Raw genomic sequence first — 15,764 nt, 5'->3', positions numbered from 1 at the left:
GAGAAGCAGCGCAAGGAGTCGGGGCGCTCATCCCGCTGTCACGGATCCTTCTATGAATGTCCCGCATTTCCGTAATCTATTACGAAAATGCGGGACATTCAGGGAACTATCCGGGACAGCGGGACGAGCTATAGAAAGTGGGACTGTCCCGCTTAAAGCGGGACAGTTGGGGGGTATGTAATTGACTACAATCACCGTGGGATGCCTAACATAATGCTTGACAAAGGGGCAGTCTTAGCCTCGAAACGTTGCATGTTTCGCAATAAAGGATTTTAAAGGGCAGAGCCCTGGATTAAGCCCTCGAGTGCCGTTGCTTTTTTCGTTTGGATATTGTGGAGAGGGTGCCGATCCCTTTGAGCGCTGTGCACCAGGCGTGAGTATTGACTGAGAGCTGAGGGTGTGCGGGTAAAGGTGTAAACTGTGTAACATTTGGCACCCCCCATTGATTGAACCTTTCCTTCTAATTTAAAGTTCCAAAGTGGAAAGAACTTTGCAAAATAAACCAGAAATAGATTGTTTTTGTTTTATAAATAATGAAGTCAGTGCTTTTCCTCCTTCTCTCCTCCTTCCTCTGGGGAACCAGGTCACCGACCCCCTTCTTTACTATAAATGCACAGTTTTGGACTGGGCCAACAGGACACCGTGGAAAAAACCTGGTGGTCCCCGCAGTCCCAGGCTGCTCCTCTGTCTGGGCCGTCCCCTCTCCCCTGATCACAGCCACAAAGTAAAGGAAAATGGAATGGAGATACGGAGCACACAGAGGAGGAGGTAGTCAGGCAGATGCCGGGAGAAAGGCCCTTGTATGCAAGGAGGGCCCATAAAGTTGCAGCACCCCATCCAACCCTGTAAGTGCAGAGATCAGCAGTGGGTAAGACTCAGGAAAGACAGTGCCCAGCACTCCGTTCCAGTGAAAGTATTTGGTCCCGGCAAGTTCCATAGCAATGAACTGTCGGTGACAGATGTAGCAGTCCAGCTTCCAATAAATAATGGTACCTACAAAGCCTGATTTAACCTGGACTTGGCAGCACTGATTATACCTGGGATTAAATCTGGACCTAAATATACCCCTGAGCAGTGAGAGTGTAGAGACACAATGCAACACAAACCATACAAAACACTTCCATAACGATCATTATAAGGCCAAGACCGGCTTTCCTAGCTAGAAATATGCCGTTACACCATAGGTGCCCCAGGAGCAGCTCCTCCAGAACTCAAGGTGAATATAGGGCAGCAGCGCAGGTTCATTCTGGGTAAACTCTGGAATCCTGGGAACGCGTGCAAGAGGGCAGACGGCTTTGTGCAGGGATTTTCCTGGTGTCATGGCAACCAGCGAACAGAAATAATGAAGTTAGAGGTTACTGCCGAGTCTTTGCCTTTTGTTTTAGAGCAGGGATTTCCCAGCTTAGCCCTCTTGCTGTCCTACAACGTCCAGCTAATGAGGATTCTGGGAGATGTAGTTTTGGCACATAATAAATGCAAGCTTGTCCCACCCTCTAAAACAGATATATATGCACTGCATGTCAAAATTAGTGTTGCATATTTATAGTTGCTACATATCTTCATTGTCACAGAACTATTAATATTGACAGGAAAGCGGAATAAATATGACGTCTGGGACTTTCTGAAATAGGCTGGTTCTCACTTAACCTGACAGTGTTTTGCATATAGACATTTATTGCTGTTAATATATTCTCCCCGGCAATGACTGCTTGCACATAAAAAAACATGCTTGTAGTACATCAAAGCCCTGTGGCCTCTGTATTTATTGGAGAAAATGTACCCGGTGATGCATGGGTGTCACGTTCCAGCTTCTGGCAACCGCTATATTATATGGAAGCTGCACCCACCAACGCATAGCCAAGCAGTCTCCCAGTTGGTTTTGCCATTGGTGATGCTTATTGGAAAATAAAAATGAAGAAGCCAAAGTTGTGCTGGTTTGGCAAAGTTTCACCTATGGCTCCTCGTACTCAGTATATTTAGCTCAGTCTCAAAGCTGCCCCTTTTCTCTGGAGCCATATGGCACTTTCTCAAAGATCTCTCATGTACAGCTCAACTGAAATATCTACCTTTAAACATGCCCTAGTTACCCCAGGACATAAAACCTTCTCATCCAACTTTCCTTGATAACCAGAGGCCAATGTTCCCTATGCCCATCCACTTAAAAAACATTTTTTATGACCTTATCCAGGACCTTCTTAACCACAGATGTCTTCTTGATCTCTGTCAATCAGGTTTCTGCTCAGGTTGCTCTACCAAAAGAACAAGGTCATCAGAGACATCAATGCTACTAAGCATGAAGGACGCTATACCAGGTGTCCCCAACCACCGGGCGGGCCGTTGGCTCTGCTGAACCGGGTCACCTCTGGTCCCAATTACCTGGGATCCCATATCCCTGATGTGTTACACAGCTATGACAACAGCTATGCTAAGCCCAGGAAACATTCTACTGATCACAACAAGGACCAAAGTACTTAAAGCTCCATACTAAGTGGCAGGGGATGTCACCACTTACGTGGGAGTAAGAAGTGCAAGGGGTCTGGGCACATCTAGTTGCAGGGAAACAAGCTCAGGTCTTCCACTGATTTTGTATGATGAGCAGTATTATATTTTATAATGAAATAACAATAATGATAAAAATAAAGTGCATAATATAAATGTAATAATGACATTTACATTATATATGTAATAATTAAATTATATACTATGCACTAGTTGCATAGTTGCACCCCGCCCCCCCCCCCCCCCCCCCCCCCCCCCGTCCTTGTAAAAATTGACTTGCTTGAAACCGGTTTGTGGTACAAAAAAAGGTTGGGGACCACTGTGCTATACCATTGTTATACCTCTTTATCTGCGGCATTTGATATTGCTGACTCCAGATGCACCTTCAGTGTAAGGCTTACATTAAGATTCAAAAGACCATTAAGTTAACGTAGAACCGAGCTTATTCTGAAATGATTGTTTAAAAGTAATATTTGCCCATCGACGAAAACAACCATTTCAAGCAATATCTTGTAGTTGAAGCTAGGAAAAACTACCTGCTTGGTCCTGCAAACAATTGGACAATGGGCAAGTTCCATTGCTAACGACAAAAGTGTTCAAACCTGCCTGATCAATTTTCTGACTGATATCGGATGAAAAATCGCCAACTGTGCAATTGTTCAGATTTCTTGGATCGGGCTGAAATTGGTCATTACCAAGAGGCAAATCTTAATGTGTATGGCCAGCATAATGTCTAAAATTCTTATTCTATCTTTCAAATGACTGCATTTTCTTTATCTGTTTTTTTCTATTAGCACCTTACATACCCCCCTAAGAAAAACTGTTGTCCCATATAGTTTAGCAGATGGGCTTAGTGGCCTATACAGAATGGAATGCTTTATGGTCATGCATCTTGAAAACTCCCACATGAGCCCTGTTCTCAAGTCTCCATAGAAATCACTTTCTAAAGGAAGCCTTTGCACTTGTTCCACCCCGCCCTCCTCTTCCCCATACACTGTGATGTCTTTAGGGCAGGGACCATATTCCAAACTGTGCAACATTCCCAGGGGCAACAGTAGAAATATTCTGTGGTTCTTATGATTCTTAGCCCAGTAGACATCTCTGTAGACATTGGGAGCAAATTAAGCTCTACCGTCTCCCAATCATTATGCTTTTTCTACTCAATCCTTTTTGAAGAGTTGGGGGAGTGATCCCAAAATTGCCAGTCAGTTGTACTCTTGTAAGGGAAGGCATAGAGAAAATGTAGGGCCAGTAAATATTGCTTTCTCCTGGCTGCTGAGAAACAGCTCATGCATTTTTAATATAATTTATAGGTAACAATATATAAAGCCATTCTTACCAGAATTTAAAATGTGTGATCATAGGAATTTTCTCATTAATTGAGGGATAAATGATATGCTGCCGCTCACAGGATCTTCTGCCAACCACAGGAAGCAGTTTTAGTTCATGGCAGCCATGGGCTTGCAATACTTTTCTTTTTCAACAAACAATAAAAAAAGTTGAGTTGACAGCAGTATGTTTCCAGTTGGCCCAGTATTTATTTATACTTGGTCTTGCAATCCATTGGCATGGGGTTATTATTTTATTTGCAAGTGTTGATGAAGAACATACAGATTATATATACAAAAACAACCAGTAACTGATAAAAAGAGGCAAAGAAGGGCCTGCCCAAAAGAGCTCAGCATAGAACGTTGGCTTCTGTTAAAAGAGCCCCTTGTCATCATGGAGTTAAATGGACGGAAACTGAAATAAACATAAAGTAGAATAATGGGGTGAACACATTCATGGAGGCTCATGGATATAAAGACAGGAAACAAACAAATACTCAGATGAGCAACTCAACAGTCAATGTAGGTTGGCACTTGGCCTGTATTTCAATGGCCTAGGTGGTAAAATCCCAGCCAGAGCCAGGGCCTTTATTACAAATTTACCAGCAATGTACTTGCCAGTAAATTTATAATACCTAATGCTCTAATTCTCTGCCTCAGGCTCATCCCAATTCCTCCCCCACTCTGCCTCCAGCCACCCCCCCCCCCCCCCCACTCTCCCTCCATCCCGTCCATTACCTCCTTCTTCCTGCAGTTCCCTCCAGGCAACTTAGCAGCTCCATCCTGTTCACACCATAATCCCGCCCATTCACATCATAGCCCCGCCCATTTAAAAAAAAAAAAAGACAAACAGGAACATAAACCAAGGGAGAATGAGAAATAGCAAGAAACAGAATAAATGAAAGAGTTGGGGAACAAACTAAGGGTGAGACAAAGTGGAACAAACCATTGGTGAATACAAGGAAAGTGTGTATAACTGAGATGAACTGGAACAAACCAAGGGTGAATGAGCCAAATGGGAATAAACCAAATGAAGGAAACAACCAGGGAACAATCTGAGGGTGAATGAGACAAACATAGGAAAAAAACAAAGATGAATATAACAAACGGGGAAAGACAAGGAGAGTGAATGAGACAAATGGGATCAAAGTCAGTAGGAAGGAGACATCCAAGGAACAAACCATGGGTGATTAAGACTAACAGAAGAACAAACTGAGGGTGAATGAGACAAATGGGGACAATTCAGTAGGACGGGGTCACCTAGGGGAAAAAAACTAGGGTTAATGAGACAAACGGGAAGCAAACCATGGAACATGACAGATAACTGGGACAAGCAAGGGCTAAGAGTATGGACACAGGCAGGCAGATAGTGAGTGTGGGTTACAGCACCACATTCCTACTGCACATTAAATAAGTTCTTTTAACTAAGAAATATCTGCCTGCAAACAGATTTCTATTCATAGCATTCTGTAAGTCTGTAAGTTTGTATTTCTGCTTAAAAAAAAAAATAAAAGGCACAGATAACACCACGACTACTAGTGTAAATGATTAAATCGGCACTTTCATTTATCCTTCATGATTTCTAGAAACTGTGATATTTTTATTTTAATGCACAGTAATGTTACATTTGAAGGTCCCTCAGAGTGCACTGTGGCTGCCGGGAATCACAGTGGCTGCTAGTTGTGCAGTGTTGGCACGGGCTTCATGCAGTGTGGGCCATTCCCATTGCTACAACTTGAATCTGTGTTGCTGTGCTCTTTGCCCTCGCTGAGAATGGAACAGACATGGGCACATCAGGCTGCCGGGGTTGCCAGCCATTGCCTAGTTATCCCTTTAGCTGCCACAGTAGGATGCTAGAGGGTCTCAGAGAGGCGCTAGATCTGGTATCACAATGCAGCTGCCCCCCTGCCAATTGCAGACGCTGGAAACTAAGATCCTCAAGGTCATTGCTAGCTGTCTGGATGGAAGCAGGCTCCATTTTCCCTTAAGCTTCTCAGTGATGATGCCAGCAGAAAGGGCATTGTGTTCTAAGTGATGCCAGTGTGTATATTGCCAGCTTTCCGGATTCCCTTCCTATGGTTTGCTTCTATTTCTCATTTTCTACTTCCTTTTTGCCCATAAATGTGCCCTACACAAGGAAAGCACAGAAAATTGTAGGCTACAGCCCTGCAAGGTGCAGTGCCCTTGGGGTTTGTTTATAAATAAGGTGCTGACTCTGCTCTGTTGTTTCTTGCTAAACTCTTGCAAGGCCGACATTTTGTTTTAGAGCTGAGGCCCAAGATAGCAACATCTTTAGGCACTACAGGCAGCAATAGTGCTCATAGGGTGCTAGGATATTTAGCTTGAACATTTCCCATTCACTGATCTGAAAAGCAGAGACATAAGTCTGCAGGCTTTTATATTTGGGTGCTTTAGGCCATGCCTTATTTTACCCCAAATGTGCCCAGTTATAATACGACCACTAGGGTTGCCACCTTTGTGCAAAGTTTATACCAACCTTTGCCATGGGGGCAGGCACTTTGTTGATACTTTGGGGAGGGCTGGTGATGTAACATGGTAGGGAAATGGGCATGATGGGCAGGGAGGGAAATGGGCATGATGGGCAGGGAAATGGGCATGATGGGCAAGGAAATGGGCATGATGGGCAAGGAAATGGGCATGATGGGCAGGGAGGGAAATGGGCATGATGGACAGGGAGTCGGCAGGGCAGATGCAGCCTTCCAGTTAAAAGAGAGAAGATTGCTACTGAGGGGGTCAGGGAAGGGAGGGATCTGTAGGAAGGGCTGCTACTATTACAAATTTACTGGCAAATATAATATAATAAATTTGTAATACCGGCACTGGCCCTAGCTGGCAATTTGCTGGCTAGGTCAGTCAAATATTGACTGGGTGGTAACCCAAAAAGCCACATTCCTTACCATGCCCACAGCTCAGGTGCTTGATGCCTGTATCTGAGATCATAAAGTTTTAGAGCTTTTAGCATTGAAATTACAAGGAGTGGGAGTCTAAGGGGTGTCTGTGGGAGATTGGGTGAGGAGGACCAAAACCAGGAGAGTTGGCATTTCCAAAAGCAAATGGGTTTACTGAAAAATGGGCAGGGCCCAGGGTCTTATATGGTCCTTTGGAGATGAGGCAACTATGACACTTGATAGCTTGGCTGTCTGTATTCCAGCCTCCAACCATTATTAAACCAGAACTCACCACCGGCATCCTCTTTGGGGGGTGGGTGCTGATCGCTCAGCGTGTGGTTCAGCTCACGTGCATTGCTCTGCCTCATTTATCTACCCAGTTGTACAAAATCCTATGGAACTATTATGAGGAGGCTGATGTGATTTATGAATCACTGCCCAGTACATTGGAAGCAGTTTATTTGCAGAACAATTGACTACGGAGGCGCAAAGAGCGCACCAAGGGCATTAATCCGTCACCTTGAGGGTCAGAGTGAGCAATTTATAAAGCAGCTGCTATACAGAGCTAAGGGAAACTAACCAGTATTGTAAACACCTCCAGGGTCCTTTTACTAATGTTTAACCCTTTAAAGGTCTTCTGATCTTGTAGTGCCATGTGTGGCCAGTAAGTTTGCCCATAAATTGGTCAGCTACTGCATTCACATAATCTTACATCTGAGATGTCAAATAACTCAATGTCATCAGGCAGGTAATGATCCAGTCCTGGCATTTATATGCCCTTATTCCACTTTGCACCAAAGAGTAACATGGAACAAGGTATTTAATAAAATGCCAAGAACGGGTCATTATCTTCCTGATGACACAGAGTTAATTGACATTTCTCACATGTTCATGGATAAGGTGCCATCGGGACCCAGGAAACGAGTTGGGTGTAATATTCTGCTGGAAGGGCAAGGGGAACTACGTACGTACATATATACATATATTCTACTTGCTGCTACAAATGTGTGTTGTCTAAAATTGAAATTCTTAACAATAAGTTTGACTGGTATTAAAGAGTGCAAATGGAGTAAACCCTGCTGCACTGCACTGCTTAACCAAACTGGACTACAAATTCCAGAATAAAGTAACATATAATGAAGGTAGAGGCATTCTGGGAGCTGTAGTCCAGTAACATCAGGGTTTTAGTGCACAATAAAACCTTTCTTGAACTTTTCCCCAAATCTCTAGGGCCAGTGATTGCTTTAAAATGCAAAAAATCCTCCAATGAGATGTTTTTTGTTCCTGCGATTGGAGTTGGAAGCTTTAAGCACAGTTTCCCAGCACTAAACAAGTTGGTCCTTTATCCCCATGTCTGATTCCAGTGTCCGATAATGAAGGGAAAAAATGACATAATGATCTCTGTATGTAAGATAACAGATGCCAGACATAGTGCAGGGAATCAGCATTTTCACTGGCCAAATATTTAGCATTTATTAATCAATTTTTTAATCAGTAGAATTCTTACTGGTGAATTTTCTTGCACCTATTATAATAGTTTTTGGCAACTTCTATAGCAAAACTAGGGGGTGCAGTGGGACAGCATCATGGCTGGGTTTACAACCCCTTTAAGGTGGGTACAGTTGTATATTGCAGTGGCTTTTATGGAGTGTTGGAAGGGGCTACCAAGACAGCAGTATGGTAGAATAACAGACAATGGCCATGGCAGGAAGAGTGCATTTGTATTCAGAGAAATGCCCAAGGTGGCAATGCCCAGAAATAATGTAATGTTAATTTCCCATACTATAACTGGATGCTAGAGGGTTCTTGTTAGCCAATATAGGTATCACTTCTACAGTATTTGTTTGTTTTTTATTTGTTATTTTTGCCACTGGCTAACGCGGGACCACAGTTTTTGTTTAGTGATACTTCTCAGTGCAAAATGCAACTTTTCGGTGCCTTTTTGTATTTGAACTTCTTGCTGCAGCTTGAGTAACGATATTTTGGTTAAGCAGCTTCAAAGAGTTTGTGTTTCTGTACCTCGGGGTTCATTTTCTGAGTCCTGTTCCACTTTAGCAACATCAGTGGAAAATAAGCGGAACCGTATCTCAGAGCGCTGTGAATAATGAATCCATTAAACAAGAACATCCTGTTAGGGCAGTGAGCTCCGGTATCCAGCCGCATCCGCCACACAGAAACCCCTGGGTTAGGGCTCTGTTTTGAAACCATGTCACACCTATAGGGATGCTTTGTGGCAGTGCATCATCTATCTATCATCTATCTATCTAAAAAATCTATATATTGATCTGTCTATCTATCTATCTATCATCTATCTATCTATCTATCTATTTATCTATCTATCATTTATCTATATATGCATAAATGGATGCATACATACATAAAACATGCAATAAAACATGCAAAACAACCAATAACCAATAGAAGAAGTGAAGAGGGCCCTTCCCAAAAGAGCTTAGTCTAAAAATCTTTCTGTCTATTTATGTATTATTCCATCTGTCTGCCTGTTTATCTATCTGTCTAGCAATCCATCCATCATCCATCTATCTATCTACAGTATCTATCTATCTATCTATCTATCTATCTATCTATCTATCTATCTATCTATCTATCTATCTATTATTCTAACTATTTATCAACCATTCTATCCACCTAGCTATAACATAGTAATTGCTGTTGCTGTGTGTATATGTATGTGTGTGAATAGATATATATATATACTGTAGGAACAGCAGGACAATGTGTTGCATGGAGACATCTCTTGTAGTTTGTTTTGTTTATATTTATGGGCGCAGTTGTGCTTTTGGCCCAGTTCCCTAGTTGTTGTACGGTTGGAAGATTTTGTGACCTTCCTTCCCTTCTGCTTTCCTACTCTCCCTTTCCATGTGCATCTGCAGTGAAACTGTCTGCTTGATCATCATTGCCCAGTACTGCGGCTTCTCTCCCAGCGCCCCCTCCTCCCGTCCGTAATGGGACCAGGCCAAAAAATGGCTCTGACGTTGAATCGCTCTGGCCCGCTCTGGATCGTATATGAAATGATTATGAAGACATGCCTACTAGCCCATGGTGCCCTTGCCAGAACCTCCAGATGGCTCGTCTAGGCTTGCCATCCATGGGGGTGTAGCAGTGCTAAAAAGCCACATAATAAGAGTGGGGCTTATCACCATTATACTCCTCGCTGGCTTCCAAACCTTCTCTGTGAAGAACTATGAGAGACATTCTAACTTTGCTGGGTGCTTTTCTACTCTGCCAATGGCTACAGTCTGTTGCTTATATAGTGTATAGTTTCATATATAACATGATGCTAATTTAAATTGGACGTGTTAATAGTGCCAGGGACTTTAACTGCTGCTGCTGAGGACGTCCAAATGTACTGAAGGAAAACTGCCAATAAGTTGAATGCCAATCTGTATTTGTACATTCAGCTCTAACAATCTCTTTCTTCCTATTTTGCAGGCTTGGTTAAACTAGGTGTCCACTGTATAACGGGACAGAAAGTGGCAATAAAGATTGTAAACAGAGAAAAGCTCTCCGAGTCTGTATTAATGAAGGTAAGTAGATTCCATGTGTTTATTTGATGTGGATGATCAAAGGCAAATTACATTTAGGAGGTGATTTGTCAACGATCAAATTCAAGTTTTTTTTATCTTAAACTCCTAAAATTCAAATTATGGTTCAAAAACTCGAATGCCTGAGTACAAAATACCCGAAAACTCCAATGTAAAACTTATCTAAAAGCTTGCAAGGTTATGTAGAAGTTGATCTCCAGGGCAAACTCAAGCCATATTTTCCATTTGAGATTTTAAAGTTTTTTTACTTTGTAAACTCGCAAATTCAAGGTATTTGAGTTTTTTTATCCAAATGAGTTTTCCATATTAATAAATATGCAAGCACTTTGTTCTTTTCCCCTCCCTCCTCTCCTACTCTTTCCTTACCCTCCTTTTCACTAAGTTATAAAGTTGCCCATTAGGCCATATAAACATACAATGATAAATCAGCAATAATGAGACAAACGCTTTTAATAACAATTGATCTTTATTCCTTGTGACAATTGAACAAGCATATGTAACATGCTTATGTATGTACAGGTAACGGACCCCTTATTGGAAACCCATTATCCAGAAAATTCCAAATTACTGAAAGATCATCTCCCATAGACTTCATATTAATCAAATAATTCACATTTTTAAAAAATGATTTCCTTTTTCTCTGTAATAATAAAACAGTACCTGTACTTGATCCCAACTAAGATATAATTACCCCTTATTGGGGGCAGAACAGCCCTATTGGGTTTATTTCATGGTTAAATGATTCCCTTTTCTCTGTAATAATAAAACAGTACCTGTACTTGATCCCAACTAAGATATAATTACCCCTTATTGGGGGCAGAACAGCCCTATTGGGTTTATTTCATGGTTAAATGATTCCCTTTTCTCTGTAATAATAAAACAGTACCTGTACTTGATCCCAACTAAGATATAATTACCCCTTATTGGGGGCAGAACAGCCCTATTGGGTTTATTTAATGGTTAAATGATTCCCTTTTCTCTGTAATAATAAAACAGTACCTGTACTTGATCCCAACTAAGATATAATTACCCCTTATTGGGGGCAGAACAGCCCTATTGGGTTTATTTAATGGTTAAATGATTCCCTTTTCTCTGTAATAATAAAACAGTACCTGTACTTGATCCCTAAAATAGAATGAATCCTTATTGGAGGCAAAACAAGCTTATTGGGTTTAATTTGTGTTTAAATAATTTTTTTAGCAGATTTAAGGTAGGAGATCCAAATTACGGAAAGACCCCTTATCCGGAAAACCCCAAGTCCCGAGCATTCTGGATAACAGGTCCCATACCTGTATATCAAAATGGCTAAAATACAAAAAATACAAAGTTAAAAAAAAAAATATGCAAGCACTTTTTTTAAAATGTGAGTTTATTTGAATTAGAAAAAAAAACCTCTCCAATTCACAAACTTCAGAATTGATCATTACACAGTTGTAGTTCTGCAGCATTGGGATTGAGATGGGTATTAGTGCCGATTTCAGGCCAGATATCGGTCAGGCAGGCCCATCAGTAGTCCCCATGGGCCGATTAGCTGCCGAATCGGTCTAAGGGACTGATATCGGCAGATAGAATCGGCCCGTGTATGGGGACCTTAAGGCCCCTTTTATACTCACACAAACACTAGGGACTGTTTTATCAGGTGGCAATTAACTGTTTTTGAATGAGCGTGGGGGGAAACTGGAGCCCCCAAAGGAAACACAGACACGCAGAGAACATACTAACGCCTTGCAGATAGTGCCTTGGCTGGAATTGAACTTAGGACCCCAGCGCAGCAAGGCAGCATGTATAAGTAAAGGCTCCTTTTCACATATGTAGTAACATAGTGGAGGCTGAAAATAACACATAATATGCTCATTAAAAGAGAAGAAAAGTCTCAATCACTGCACAGTGCTTTCATTAGCAGAAGTCTGCACTGGACCAAGTATTCAGAGACAACAACAAGAGCCCCTCTGCACTCACGTATTATCAATATATATAGGGCATAAGACATTCTGTGCAATAAGCTACCAAGAAATGCCCTCCCAACAGGGATTATTTCTCCATGTATTGCAATATGTAATATGCTTTTCCACCGGCAATAATATAAATCGCTGGTGGGGAAACATACACGGAGCCCGTTGTTTTGTGAGGAAGCCCAAAGTTGCCTTGTGAGGAAAGTACTGTATGTATGTTGGAAAGTAAAGGAAAGCCCCCCTGTTTGGCATAAACCAAGACAGCTATATTTACATATTTGCCTAAAGACTCTTGGCCACTGGTTTAAGTGCCCTTTGGATTTACAGTAGGTATATATATATAAATTATGGCCTATTGCCAAGGGAAGGTGGAAGTGTACAAACACAGTAGGGCCCTCAGAAACCAACACTGGCACATCATTTCACAAGTGGAGTATCCCATACAAACCAATCAGCAGTTGTATTGAATGGTCCAAGTAAGACTATTGTGATGCTATAGGTTATTAGACCAGGAGAAAGCTGCACTCAACTACAACTTGCAGCTGTAAAGATCGGTTTTTGACCTGCCCTGCTCTATGAAGTTCACAGGGCCGGATTTGTAATCCCGCCGCCCCAAGGCCGCCCCAGTCCGTCTTGCTCCACGCATGCGCAAATGCATGATTGGCACCCCCGCGCATGCACAAACGCACGATCGGCACTCCCCGCGCGCATGCGTGATCGACACGGCATGTAAACATTCGCATACGGAGCAGTGGGGGAGAGGTCCCCACTGCTCCGTATGGGTGAAAAAGCTTTAGATTGCGGTGCGGCGGGGCGGCATGCCACCCTAGGCCCGGGCCTTTGTGGCCTCTCCGCAAATCCGGGCCTGGCAGTTCATCATCTAAATGTTTCAGGGGTTGATGGAGGATGGTGGAAAGTACAACTGGAAAGTCACAGGCACTGGTTTTAATACAGTGCCAGTTATGTATTTTAGGTGTCGGATGTTGAGCTGTGTCCAAACACAGAAGCAATTTCTTTTCATTTTCTTGTCTTCCTGTGGGTCAACAGAAGGGTAATGGGGAATAGGTTGTCACTTAATCTCTATATTCAATCTTCTCTATGTTACAAGTGGCATTTGTGTGACATAAGAGAAAAATTACTGCAGGCTTAAAACAATATCACTCTCTCCAAAAATGAACTACTCTCAGGTCTGTTCCAAGCTAAATTGATTGAAAACAATCTTCAATGGCTACTAGATCCAGAAGCACATTCTTTAAAAGGATAGTACGTTGCTGCAAGGTGGGGGGCATTACATAGTAACATAGTAAGTTAGGTTGAAAAAAGACATACGTCCATCACGTTCAACCATAATGCCTCTATATAACCTGCCTAACTGCTAATTGATCCAGAGAAGGCAAAAATACCCATCTGAAGCCTCTCTAATTTACCGCAGAGGGGAAAAAATTCCTTCTTGACTCCAAGATGGCAGTCGGACCAGTCCCTGGATCAACTTGTACCAAGAGCTATCTCCTATAACCCATTATTAGTCGTTGGGGTTATATTGGGGGTGACACTATACTTGTAACCCAGGGATCCCCAACCTTCTTTACTCATGAGCCACACTCTACACGCTATAATTCATGCTTGTGATCCACACAAGTGTCATAAAAATTATTTAAGGGACGCCAAATAAGGGCTGTGATTAGCTATTTGGTAGCCCCATGGGACTGCTGGCCTGCAGGATTAAAAAATGGGCACCTGAACACACAGAGAGGATTCTGGGAAGGCTAGATGGGTCATTGGGCCTTTTTCAGACAATAAATTGCATATGTTTTTCATTCTGCAGCTTGTGTGAGCCTGGAAAAGTCGCTCAGATATAACATCTGGTGTATCTGTATGAACATTTGTTTAAATCCCTTTCCTTTAGGGCTTGTTAGTTTATCATTTCACACATATGCCCAAGTCTGTAGAGCAATATATGCTTGATAATGCCGTCATGGTTTGGTCTTGTGTTTGTCGGTGTCCTTGGCAGAGCAGGATCCGCACCGTGGCGCATTTCATAGCTCAGCCACAGCATGTCCTAATATTGCAATACATTACATGCTACTCTGGAGTTAACAAGATTAACCTCTTGGGTGGCTGAGCCGAATACAAACCGCTGCAGGGGAGGGAGGTAAATCTATTGATTGATGACATTGAGCCATGATAACTATCTCTGGGTTGGTGTAACTGTGCACTAAAGAGCATACCAAAGGAATTGGATGGGGGGCAGGCCTGAATGTAGTTACCCATAATGCAGTGGCTTGCAGGGCTGTGAAACAGTGCACTTTGAACCGCCTCAGCTCAGTATACATAGAAAATAAATCAATGAAATCAAATAAACTAAATGAATTCTTCTCAATTGATTAGTGCCATTTTTCCTCATTGAAAGCTATTTATGTACATTTATTGCCTAATTTGTGTATCTAAGGCACCTTGTATGCTTGGCTAAACGTGTGTTTATGCAGAGGAGTAAACAAGCTAATTCCTATCACTAACACTAACTGACACGAGGAAAGACACATTGAATGCACAATTACTCTTTATTTTCTGTATGCCTACATCACTGCAAATTAGCCTGCATCCCTAGCTAGGGCTTCAAACATAATCCTAGTTCCCACTATGACTCAAATGAACACGATATACAAAGATTCCAACCCACGTCCCTACTGCATTTATTGATAGATGGTACAGTAATTAAATCCCCACAGATGGAACATGCCTGCTGTATAAGTCATGAAAGGTCCCCAGAATCCATTATATTGTAGACCTTACACACAAATTATAAAGTTAAAAAATGTATTTGTATGTGTATGTATGTATGTATATCTTTATTTATAAAGCGCTACTTATGTACGCAGCGCTGTACAGTAGAATACATTAATACAAACAGGGGGTTAATAAGATAATAATAGATAAATACAAAGTATAACAATAAATACAAATAAATACAAGATACAGTTGCAATAAGTTAAGAGTCAAAGACACAAGAGGATGGAGGTCCCTGCCCCGTAGAGCTTACAATCTATATGGGAGGAGAACTTACAGACACAAATAGGAAAATATAAGTGTTGTAGTGGGTGACACTACAATATAAGTGCTAGCTCACAGTATTTAAAAACAAATAAATATCATAAAGAAAGATTCCATTATTGTTTCATTTGATGGGTATCATCAGGGTTCATGGACATCCTAGTTCACTCAGCACTAATGTAGTCTATTAATAGTATTATTATTAACATTTATTTATAAAGCGCCAACATATTCCGCAGCACTGTACAATAAGTGGGTTTCATACATTGGACATACAGAGTAACATATAAAGCAATCAATACCCATTAGTACAGATATGGGACAGCATTTATTCACTTCTGAACCTAGGAGAAAATCATTTCCATTCTAGAGCAGGATCTTGAGACATGAGCTGTATTAGTCTAGGAGAAGATATGGCTGATTTTTAAGATCTCTGTGGGCCACTAGAATTGCAAAAAA

At 41.8% G+C, this 15,764-nt stretch overlaps 1 protein-coding gene across 6 annotated transcripts in view; it reads left to right on the top strand.

Annotated features, from left to right (window-relative positions):
• The window catches only part of brsk1 (BR serine/threonine kinase 1), a 174,176-nt gene that overhangs the window by 84,156 nt on the left and 74,256 nt on the right, over window positions 1-15,764 (top strand). For 5 of the 6 annotated variants that reach the window (XM_004916306.4, XM_004916305.4, XM_004916304.4 and 2 more), the window contains exon 2: window positions 10,190-10,284. In XM_004916306.4, coding sequence (XP_004916363.1) covers window positions 10,190-10,284 — 95 coding nt within the window. Of the gene's footprint in view, window positions 1-10,189; window positions 10,285-15,764 lie in introns of those variants that run through there. The other variant, XM_031905838.1, reaches the window with a different exon arrangement.

Source organism: Xenopus tropicalis, chromosome 7 (assembly GCF_000004195.4).
Source record: "Xenopus tropicalis strain Nigerian chromosome 7, UCB_Xtro_10.0, whole genome shotgun sequence".
Classification (NCBI taxonomy): domain Eukaryota; kingdom Metazoa; phylum Chordata; class Amphibia; order Anura; family Pipidae; genus Xenopus; species Xenopus tropicalis.
This window is presented reverse-complemented; position numbering and strand designations above follow the sequence as displayed.